This window comes from Carassius carassius, chromosome 47 (genome assembly GCF_963082965.1).
Source record: "Carassius carassius chromosome 47, fCarCar2.1, whole genome shotgun sequence".
Lineage (NCBI taxonomy): Eukaryota > Metazoa > Chordata > Actinopteri > Cypriniformes > Cyprinidae > Carassius > Carassius carassius.
Window position 1 is genome coordinate 3,764,082 of NC_081801.1, and position 12,278 is coordinate 3,776,359.

The window sequence follows — 12,278 nt, forward strand, 5'->3', positions numbered from 1 at the left end:
TCTCTCGTGATTCTCTATAATATTCTATTATGAAAAGCATATCTATGTTACCCTGCAGAGAGTATGTTTCCAAATCATGTCCAAAAAATGTCTAAATGTATTTTTCAGTGTTCAACACTTTTATGATGAACAACTATTATATTGTTAATATTTCATTTAATTCAAATAGTTTTTTCAGCAGTGACGGACTGTTTTATAATAGCATTAATAATAACTATCTCAAAAACACAGAACATCGTCACAATGTTTACACTCTTCAAGAAAATCACTCAGTATATAAATTCATTACATAATTAGACTTTTTGACTTTTGCTCAGTGTATTTTCATAAATTAATACCCAGATTATTATAATTCATCACAAATAAACTGAAAGAACTGGGAGTGCTTTCGCTGAAAGAAAAGACATTTGGTCTGATTTGTGCAGCTTGAAAGTGGTAAAATAAAAGTCTCCATGACAAACAGATGTGTGTTTGTTGATTAATAGCAGATGAAATGAGGAATAAAAGTTTTAAATGGATTATATGAAGAATATATTGTATCTAATGTGAATAAATATATATTATACAATAAAATATATATTTTTAAATAATTATTATTGTACGCATATATTTTTTCTAATGTGTATTTGCTATTTTATTTTGTCTGGTTAATTTTTGTTTTGGTTCTTTAGTGTTTATATTTCTAAATCAAAGATAATAAAATATGGTTGAATAATTATATTGTTTTATTAAATTGCATTTATAAAATATTGTTATAATATATTATAATTATTTGTAAAATATAATAATTCAATTATTTTAGTGATCAATGTGCACTCATTTCAATTCTTTAAATATGTTTTTAATATTTAAAATATTTTTTTAATCTTCATATAAAAAATATACATTAAAGAATTAATGTAGAATTTAAAACGTATATAATACAGAGTTATTTTGTTATTTTAAAAAAATTGTTATTTGATTGCTATTTTTGACAGAACTGGGCTTCATTTTGCACAATTTGAGGTTTGCAAGTGTGGGATTGCAGATTTACTAGAAATAAACTAACTTTTTATTCTTGCCCATAAAAAGAGACGAACTCACTGAAGATTTTGTCTTGTATCAAAGGCATAAATAATATTTTCAGTTACTTATAAAGCTATATTTTCCTTCTCTTTCTCTCTGCTAAGTGTGTCTGTCTTCATGAACCCTTAAACCTCCGATATTTTACAGTCAGCAGGAATTATTTTGAGGTAATCGATGATGTCACAATGACCCACAGTGAAATCTGAAGCTGTTGTCTTCCCCGAAGCACTGTAAACGTGTCTGTTAACTGACCCCGAGACCGTCAGACCTGTGGCCATCTGCTCTACAAACATTACAAGATTAAACGATCCTCAAAACCACTCATGAACATACATGTGTACAGCTCTGGTCAACAATCGGCTGATTGCTACAGTTTAAAGAGTAACTCTTGACCTCTCCGAACGCTTTACAAAGTAAAGGTGACTCTAGGGTCATTTATTGAGATGACGAGAAAAGAAAAGAAAGAAAATAGAGGTGAGGAGAAAAGAAAAGGTCAAACATGTGGAAGTCAGGAGAAAAGAAAGAGGTGAAGTAAAGAAGTGTGTTGAGCGTGTGAGGGTGTTTTTTGCAGATAAAAAACTTGAAAAGTCACGTTTTTTTACTTAAATATAAAATATGTAAGTGAAATGGGCAATTTATTACATTGACATATATATTTAGTAGCAACAAATTTGGTCTTTTAGATAATTTTAGATAATCAGCAACACGTGTGACAAAAAACAGGACACGTACTAATATTTTAAACCGGGATTTATCGCCATCTGCAGGTTATTATGAGAATCGCTGCGGGTTTCAGGTACTCCATATGGAAAAAAATAACACACATTATACATAATTTATAATTTATTATACATAATTTATCTATGCACGGTATTGGCATCTGATAAATCATTATGTCATAATAACCATCACAGTACTTTTTGTAAGGGGCTTAAAAATATTACATCTATCATTTAAGAAAGTTTAACGCTCCGTTAATAATTAATAAAGAAAAATATACAAAAATATAAAGAGTAAGAAAAAACGTTGGGGGGTGTATTTAATAATTAATTAGGATCGTGAAATAGTATTATTAATAAATAAAAACAGAAACAGTTAATGAGAATAATAATATGAGATAAAAATACAAAAATAATTAAATTTATAAAAATTAACGCAGAACAAGAGAGAAGACGAATGTGTGTCACGCTGCTGAAAACCTTGTTGAAAAATATATATTAATAGTATTAAATTACATATAATTAGTTATATTAATACAAGTGTTTATTAAGAATTATTCAATTACATTAATAGAATTATTTGTAAACGAATAATAATTGTGTTATTTGATATGGAGTACTTCACGTAAAATAATTTTTTATAAAAACAATTTTTTTTTTACATTTATACCAAGATTTTTTTATTTAAGAGTTATATTTAACTTTTGCTTTGTTTAAAAATTATTTAAAGAATGATGTTTGTTATATAATTTGTTATAAAAAAATATAAAATGTATAATAAATGTATAATAAAACGAGATAAAAATACGATAGTAAATTAAATTATAAAGCTGAATAAAAATATTTTAAATGGAAAGAATAGTCACAGAACAAGAAAAAAGTGTGTGTGTGTGTGTGTGTGTGTGTGTGTGTGTGTGTGTGTGTGTGTGTGTGTGTGTGTGTGTGTGTGTGTGTGTGTCTTATTGAATATTAACGAGAACAGACTATTTACAAACCAGAGTACAACCATTCATGGCAGGGGTAATACAAAAAAATATATTAAATTTAAATTAAATTAAATTTATGCATTTAGCAGACGATTTTATCCAAAGCAATATACAGTGCATTCAGGCTACACATTTTTACCTATCATGTGTTCCAAAAAAGAGAAAACAAAAGAGAGAGTGGAAAAAAGGCATTTTACATGAAATTGTATCTATTAAACAACTGTATAGTTTGTATTGCTTTCAAGTTTTTGCTTTTGGATATTGTCTCTACATATATTTTAATATCTATTTTGAATTCTTCAAAATTTGGCATTTTTTTATTCCATTTGACTTTATGAATATAGTAATGGGCAATTATTATAAATAATCAAATATAAACAGAACACTTCTGTCACCATCCAATGAAAAACATTTTAACATAACATCAATTTCTTCAAGGTTAACAGACATCATAGTCTTTCTTTGTAAGTAAATACTGAGTTCTTTCCAAAACATTTGGGTCTTGAGACACTCCCAAAATAAATGATTATGACTCCCAGGGGAAATTTAAAAATTAATATATATCTTCCATATGCACTTTGAAACGCTGTACCGTCACCGTGTGTGTGTGTGTGTGTGTTTGGTCTTCGTCACGCTGCTGTCATGTGACGGTCACGTGACTCCAGCTCACTTCCGACTCTGCGTGGAAGAGGAAAAAAAGTTGCACGTCAGGAGTAAAAAAGTTTTTTTCTTTCGATCCATTCAGCGGAAAGTAGAAACGCAACATCGTTTAAGCACATCTGCGTTTATCGGAGGGTAAATAAGGTCGCGTGCTGTTGTGATCCGTGTGAATCGAGTAAATGCTCGGGATGTCCGCCAACAGTGTGTCGTATAACGAGCAGGGCTCGGTGGAGTCCGGTGTGGACGCGGCGCAGGAGAACAGCAGCATCCCCGCGAGCATCAGCAGCAGCAGCGGGGCCGCCTTCAGCCTCTTCAGCGCCGACTACAAGAAGTAAGACACCCGGAACACACGCTCACATGATCTGCATTAACATGCGTTTCGGTTTCCACAGCGGTTACTGTGAGAAAAGTGTATTCTAGCCTAGGAAGAAGATGTGTTTGTGTATGTTTGGGTGTCAGGTGATGCCCTGCTCTGTGTGACACTGTAGTATAAGTTGAAGGGACACGCCTTCTTTTTGTGAACTGCTGATTTGGGCTGTTAAACGCTAGGTTGGAACTTGGAACTATTATACTTCATTTGCAAGATCAACTGCCTGTGTAATATTTGCATGGAGAGAAGATGAGCCTCAGAGTTCTTCTTAAAGGCCAGTGTGAGAGAGTTTTGGGTTAGTTCACAGATCTGTCATTGTACATTTAAGGGTGTGTTTTGTGTTGACACTTACAATTTTACTTTTCAATCTTAAAATGCATATAAAATTGTATGTCTTGAGAACTTAAACGTGCGTTTTTCTGTCTTTTTCATTGTTTCAAAAGATGTCAACAAGATATTGTCTGACATAATTTGATTTTAAGAGTTATGTCGAATTTGCAAACATGCCTTGTGTGAGAGTTTTGCTTTGTTTTTTCTACAAACCAATCATTATTATTATTATTATTATTATTATTATTATTATTATTATTTTAAAGCATAGTTCTCTAGCATAAGTGTCTGTGAATTTATGAAGCTTTTTTTTGTAAATAAAAACCTATGTAAATGCACCCACATATTATATTTGATATACAAATAAAATATTTCCAGTAAAAGTATGTTTATGAGTTTAAGGAGTTGCATTATTTAAATATAGCACATGCATTTAATAGAGGATAAATAAAGTTATAGTTAGATAAGTAGATACACGCACAATTTTTTTATGAAAATTTGATTTACATTTGAAATATTTCATGAAAAGCTGGAGATATATAATAACATTTATTTAATTTGTATATAATAGTTAATTTAATATAATATCTGACAATTTCCTTTCTCTATATACAGCTATAAGGTATATGCACTTATATTGGCTTCTTTAGAATGTTTTTGATTTAGAATATTTTATATATGCAAAAAATATATATATTTTAAAGGAATAAATTGATGCAGAAAAGAAAATGCAAAGCAAAATTATATATTACAATATAATATATAAAATTTAATTTCTAGCAAATAAAAAATAATATATATGCTATAAAAATCCCATAATTCTCTGGTGGTTGAGTTTTTTTTTTTTTGTTTTTTTTTTTGTTGCGTTGCATTCTAATGCCGATGATTGTTCAGCCCTCTCTCTCCTCCAGGGGTCAGTATGACTGTAATATCAGAGACATATCTCTCCTTTTGGTGCAGATATCACATCAGTGTTAGTGAAACTAGACCTGAGTCACGCTGGCTTCTAAATAACAGGATTATTTAAGGTGTTTCATAAGGACTGATCTACACATTGTATTGTCTCCAGTGTTTATCTCCTCTGCCTCAGTGTTTGTCTTCTCCAGACTCTTTGTGAAGGCTGCCGACTGCTCTGACGTCAAACCCTCATGTCCCCGTCCTCTGGGATCTTAATCCCATTTTGCTTTAAGGGATCTGTTCCAACAATTACAGTACTGAATGACAGGAAGTCTCTTGCTGCTTCCTACATTAATGAGCCTGTTAATTGTTTAATCTAATGGGACGTAAGAGAATCGTGTCATTTATTATGCGATTAAAGACTTCTCTGCTGGTTGTTATTTATTTATTAACTGCTACTAGAGTGTATGGATTCCTTTCTGTTGTTAAGAGAGTATTGTTTGAATAATGCTTCATCTCTGATTCTTGATTTCAAGATGCTGGTTTGTGTGTGTGTGTGTGTGTGTGGCTATAACAGAAGAATGGTTAATGTTATTTAGGCCTAACTGAATTGTCACTCTCACATGACTGCAAGCAGAAGACTGAACTCATGAGGAAGGAGAAAGATGCATAAAAAAAAAGAGATGCAGGGATAACAACACTGTTGATAGATTTACTCCCCTCTATATGTTGTGCCAAACCTGTACGACTTTCTTTCTTCTGTGGAAGGAACCACTGGATATATTTGATTAAAAATGTTATGTTATAGACACATAGACACTGGTCTTTTCATGAGAACCAGCTCAAAGCAATGCTTTGTTTGCTTCTGTTCTCTTGTTCATCTCATTGATTCATTTGTGTCATTTGCAGCTCAAGTTAATAGCTCACTGGAGGGTGATATAAGCTATATTTACATTTTTTTCCCAGCAAATAACAATTGCAGTTTTGGTCCATTCCTCATTCAAAGCTTTTATATGAATGCAGAAGTGATGCAATATGAATTAATCATTTAAATTATATATGATTTCAGAAGACTTATATAAATATAGGCATGAGTCATATGGACTACTTTTTATTCAAAAACCTGCTATAAACTCGATTAATCCCTTTTGTTGATAAGAACTAAGGCTGAACGATTTGGGAAAATAATCTAATTGCGATTTTTTTCCCCAATATTGCGATTGCGATTTAATATGCGATTTGTTTTGTAAAGATTTTTTTATCCTCTTTTTTCCCCAACAAAACGTAATGAATTATTTAAATATGACCAACACAATATTAGATGCATTTAGTGTGAAATGTTCTTTCCCATAGGCTGGGCCTATTTGTTATAATTAAATTAAAACATGTATGACTTGAAATAAATGACATTTTTATTGAACTGCTCGTTGCAGAAACATCTATGGCTTTGCCACTGTGCATTTCAATAATTTAAACAAAGGTATGCGCACTTTGTAAACACTGTGTGCAAAATTTACAGTCTGAAGAAAAAAATAATTAAAAATAATAATTATCTTACTGCTCCAAAGTCAGTAACATTTCACACAACTGCAACAGCATTTGCTTTGAAAATATTTAGTAAAATCAAAATAAATAAAGTTATAAATAAAAAAATGGAGAAATGCACTTTTAAATTAGACAAAAACTATTTGAATATTATAATTTGGAATAGATCAACCTCACTTATCAAGTACACAACAATAACACACCACACAGACTAAAGTTCACTACGAGTATGGCACTGCCAGCTATAATGATCCAACAGTTTTGTTCTCAGTGGCTCACAGGTTTTTTGCTAAGAAAACCAGAATATTGACTTTTGCTGGCTTCAAGGATGAGCGAGTGCAAGTCACAATATTCCCTCCTGTGCTAAAAAGACGCTCTGAGGGAGCGCTTGTGGCAGGTACACAAAGATACTTGCGGGCCATGATGCACAACTGTGGGTAGCTGATCTTGTGCACCCTCCACCAAGCCAAGGGATCATCTTCTCCATCAATGGTAGGAGTCATCAGGTAATTGTTTAACTCTGCCTCTGCGACATCTTCAACAGGCAAAGAAGGAGAGGCTGCACTGGTCTTGAAAAAACTGCCAAGAGACCTCTTCGCCTTTTCCCCCAAGGGCTGTGCACTTTGAGGCATCTGAACAGTTTCAGTACGAGACCTCTTCTCCTATTAGATAAAAACAACAGCCATTAGTTTTCCAGTTAGATTTTACAGAAAAATTGTGTTTTTGTGAAATACATAATTATCATTTACCCGATGATATGTACGCTGTGCTAAGTCTACCATCTCTGTCTTCAGTCGGGTCTTGATAGCAGGGATGTTGTCAGTACTGATGTACTGTATTTTGAACCTAGGGTCCAGGAAACAGGCAACATCCAAAAGCTCCTGGATGTTTGGGTCTCCATATTTATTATTGAGGTATGCTAGGACTTTGGTTTTTATTGATTTAGTCAGGTCAGTGTCCTCAGCATCTTCAGCCAGGACTGATGTGGCAAAAAGGTGAAGAACTGGCTTGAGGTAGGAGATGCTCACATACTCCTCTCCAGAAAGAGCATCAGTAAATTCCAGTAGAGGATGCAGTGCCTTGTGAATCGACTCCAACACATCAATATCTTGCCAGGTTGGGATGAGGGAGCGTGCATATCGATCTCCAGACAATACCTGAGAAATGGCTTTGGCCTGTTCAAGCACTCTAGCAATCATCATTTCTTTAGATCCCCATCTTGTTGGGCACTCCGTTATGAGGTTGTGCTCAGGGAGTTTGAGCTCCCTCTGTGCCTCCATCAGTGCTGCCTTCTTCTTCCAACTGTGGGAAAAGTGTCCCACCAGCTTCCTGCACAGTGCTGTTGCCCTTGACACTCTGTCATCTTTGAGTGCATTTTCTGAAAGAAATAGAAAGTAGTGTATTACACACAATTAAATTTGAGTTTTGTGATTCAAGGCTATCACTATTACACACTCACATTCTCTGTCATTCTAAAATGCACACATCCACACCCCTGTCCTCTCTCTCTCTCTCTCTCTCTCTCTCACACACACACACACACACACACACACACACACACACACACACTTTTTGTGTTTATTTAGAACATGTAAAAAAACAAAAACAAACAAAAAAACAAAAATGCAGGTGGCCATTCCACAACAGACATAAAATCAAAACATAATATTTCAATTTACATATTAGAAAAGGAGTGGGAGGAAATATTAATTTAATGAATCCCCAACTACACATAATTTATATATTTGTATCCAGCTTATTACTAATCGACGCATCTCTCTCTTTTGCGCGCACGCACACACACACACACACACACACACACACACGCGCGACATAACTTACCAATGGCAAGATGTAATCTGTGCCCAAAACACTGGAGCCTCGTCCATTCATTAAGCCGCGCAGCCAGAACCATATTTGACGCGTTGTCCGTCGTGATGCAGACGTGATTCTCCTCGTGGAGATCCCAGCTGGCAAGCCCTTCTCTCAGGCCGGCTGCAATATTTTCCCCTGTGTGGTCGTCTGGGAAGTAGGTAGTTTGTAGGCAGCGAGCTCTGAGGTTGAAATCTTCATCAATAAAATGGACTGTAAGACTCTGGTAAGGCTCAGCTGTGCGGCTTGACCACATATCTGTAGTGCTAGCAAAAAACTCCACCGTTTTAACCTCCGCGGCGACTTTCTCTTTACACTTTTTGTACAGCTCCGGTATGGCAGTCTGACTGAAGTATGTACGGGAGGGTATATTGTACCGTTTATCAAGCGTATATGTCAATGCCACGAATCCAGGCTTGGTCATCGTGCTGAGAGGCATCATATCTTTGGCTATGAACTCGGTTATTGCCCGAGTGATTTCCCCGTGCCGTTTTGAATTACGTTCATACGGAGTGACACTTTCGAACATTTCGGTCAGTGATCCCTGTCTTGAGGTATTTGGCCTGTCTGGCGCACTGGTGCTCGGTATTTTGGTCATACAACTGTCATACATTGATTTGTGGTATTTTTTTAAGTGCTGAAACAAGTTTGTAGTGTTACCCCGTGAAGTCGCAACGGGAGCACGGCATGCTCTGCATAACACCTGAAGCTGTGCAGCATCTTCTTTTTTGAAACCAAAATAGTTCCACACCACCGACGTGCTGTTCCTCTTTGAGATTAAAGTCGCAGCTGTGTCAGTTACTGACTGTTCCGTCGAGGCAGAGGCCATTGCGCTACAGGTTAAAGATGAACTGACAGGATGAAAAGTTGTTGCAGCCGAGTTCTCCGCTCTTTCGCTCGCGTCACGTGCCCACCTCAAATCGCGCACGTAGCGATTAGAAAATCGCATTTTCTCATATCGCGATATTATCGCAAATGCAATTAATCGTTCAGCCTTAATAAGAACATAAGATAATTTGTTAACTGCTCCAGTTTTCAGGTTAAACTCATTTGATTCAGTGATTTTGCAGCAGTTTTGGGGTCAACAGCTCACTAGAAGAGAGGTTTATCAGTAAATCATGGCTTCATTTTGGTTGGTTTCTCTTCTAAGCTATCAAATGCCTCGACAGGACCCTGAATATATTGCACAAGTTGTATGGCCAACTTTTGTGGACATTTTTGCAGCTTTAAAGCCAGTGTTTTCACTATGAACTGTGAAAAGAGCTGAAAGTGTTGTTTTGTGTTCCACAGAACGAACAACAGTTGAGTGATACTTATTCAGTCCAACAGCTTCAATCCAGCATTTTAAAATGCATTAGCCTGGCTATGTTTGCCAAATATTCTTCCTGTTCCTTCCTGCCGTTTACTATTTGGGTTTGATTTTTGCTTCAGACTTGTTCTATTTTGTTGCGTTGGTTGGCAGAAGGAAGTTTCATGTTATCAGGATAAGCAGAGCTGCTGAACACAGTTCTGCAGAGATGATGAAAGCCTCGGTCTGAAGATAAGAGCATTTACGCTTCCTCTAAAGGGAGGTGACCACAGCCATGAAGAATGACCATGTCTGGAGTAGATATGAGTCTCCTCAGCACTTTAGATGGTGCTCTTTTGACCTCAGTGGACTTCCTTTCCATTTTAACCCACTTCCTTTATTCGTTTGCAACCAGCACTCAAAGGGACGCATCGGATCGTCAAAGCATCTCTCAAGCTAATCGATACCTGAAGCTTCATCATTCTGTAACAGAGAATCAAAAGCGAGACGTTTCTTTAGCCAACTGACCGGATCTCAGCAGAACGTCGAAGGAAATTAAGAGAATTCAGCCTTTAGGTCATGATAAGAGTGAACCATTGTACCGTCGCTGGTCTCTCAGCGCTCGTGGATCTAATTGGTGTGTGATGGTCACACTGGATGGCTGTGCGACTGCTGCACATTAACCTGATGATCGAGTCTGGAGGATAGTGCTATATTGTCCCTCTCTGGTCTTCTCGACAGCATCGGTGGAAAGAAAGAAACCAGTAGACGTTGGCTTTCATTCCCTGTTTAGTTTTCTCTTGGCTTCGGCTTCTTCGAGTTTGTCTTTTCGGTTCCGGTTTGGAGAAATGGACGATCTCATGGTCATGTTTGTATAGATAAACAAGACTTGAGGGACTTAGTGCGATGAATGGCTTGATGCAAGGCTTTGTATGGATCATCTCGACCTTCTCTACTGCTGTGGTTTCTAGTAATTCTGTACATGTTTAAGATGAACGGAGGATTGGGCAGCTTGCGTTTAGAGGCCGCTGGAGTGATGCGAAACGCTCTCGTCTCGGCCGAGAACCTTCAGCTCACACTGAAATCAGACTTCAGCTCAGAGGAACAGGCTCTGACCAACAAGCACAGCAGCAGTAATGAGAAGAAACCAAGCAGAGGGTAGGAGAAATGCTCAAGTAAAGGCAAAAAAAAACAAAAATTGTCAAAAAAAATGTAGACAATGCATTTGTTTGGGAGATGGAAAAATTATGCATGGGTCTTGTGTTTTTTTGTTGTTGTTGTTGTTTTCACAGTTGTCTTATTCATTCAAACATTCACATGATATGATGGTATGAGCATCCTTATATTCCAGTTCTATTCCTTTGCTTCAATAATAGCTCATCTATATCTCTGTGGCATGATGGCAAATATCTTCAAGTTGGCTGAAGAATGTGGCTCTCACATGATACGAATGTAAATGACAGCACTGTGCAGAAAGAGTCATCTAATGTGTCTTTGACGGTTTTCCATTAGCTTGAATTAAGATGTTTTTTCCTGAATTCTGTGTTTTTGGAGCTGTAGCAAAGGGATATTTATATTTTTTTGTCAGCTGAAGCAACCTAAAGTATTTCCTTGAATTAACTACTGAGATGTTAAGACGATAATAAAGAAAAAAAATTGATTTGTATGTTCACAGTTATTTACTGTCAGTTAATTTAGAGTTTATTATAATATTTATATCATAAAATAATATTTTTTATCATTTTTATATAATTTAGTTATAATATGAATGCAAATATAAAACTTGAATTATGTATAAATATACAGTTTATTATAATATAATGTTTAAATCTAAAAATAGATTCTAAAATAAAATTATAAAAAGGTGTGTGTGTGTGTGTGTGTGTGTATGTGACCCTGGGCCACAAAACCACCCTGAGTCACTGGGGTATATTTGTAGCAATAGCCAAAAAACAAAACAAAAAACCTTGTATGGGTCAAATTTATAGATTTTTCTTTTATGCCAAAAATCATTAGGATATTAAGTAAAGATCATGTTCCATGAAAATATTTTGTACATTTCCTAATGTCAATATATTAAAACTTAATTTTTAATATGCATGGCTAAGAATTCATTTGGACAACTTCAAAGGAAATCTTTATCTGTATTTAGATTTTTTGCACCCTTAGATTCCAGATTATCAAATAGCTGTATATTGGCCAAATTTTATAATATATATAAATATATATATATATATATAGAGAGAGAGAGAGAGAGAGAGAGAGAGAGAGAGAGAGAGAGATAATACATATATTATTTGATTTTTATATAATTTTAAATTTATTTATAATATAAATGCAAATATACAATTACATAATATAAATATATAGTTCATATACAAATCTTCAATTATGCATAAATATGTCATTTATAACAAAATAATTGTTCATTCTAAAAATAGATTCTTAAAATTTAATTATAAATATGCATGTATATATGTGTGTGTGTGTATGTGGATAATACAGATATTATTTTATTACAGTTTTTATTTCATTTACCATAAAAG

The 12,278-nt window shown here is 34.9% G+C and overlaps 2 protein-coding genes across 2 annotated transcripts in view; one reads left to right on the forward strand and one right to left on the reverse strand.

Annotated features, from left to right (window-relative positions):
* The first annotated feature begins 3,388 nt into the window (after positions 1 to 3,388).
* Positions 3,389 to 12,278, forward strand: part of LOC132130104 (AP-3 complex subunit beta-1-like) — a 58,238-nt gene continuing 49,348 nt past the window's right edge. Inside the window, exon 1 of the mRNA XM_059541756.1 lies at positions 3,389 to 3,761. Within this exon, the coding sequence (XP_059397739.1) occupies positions 3,610 to 3,761 (152 nt within the window). The 5' untranslated portion in view covers positions 3,389 to 3,609. The remainder of the gene's footprint in view (positions 3,762 to 12,278) is intronic.
* Positions 6,203 to 9,385, reverse strand: LOC132130394 (E3 SUMO-protein ligase ZBED1-like). The gene is made up of 3 exons (XM_059542101.1): positions 8,415 to 9,385; positions 7,322 to 7,950; positions 6,203 to 7,234 (listed from the first exon to the last, which is right to left on the reverse strand). The coding sequence occupies exons 1-3, from the start codon at positions 9,271 to 9,273 to the stop codon at positions 6,848 to 6,850; spliced, it is 1,875 nt and encodes a 624-aa protein (XP_059398084.1). The 5' UTR covers positions 9,274 to 9,385; the 3' UTR covers positions 6,203 to 6,847.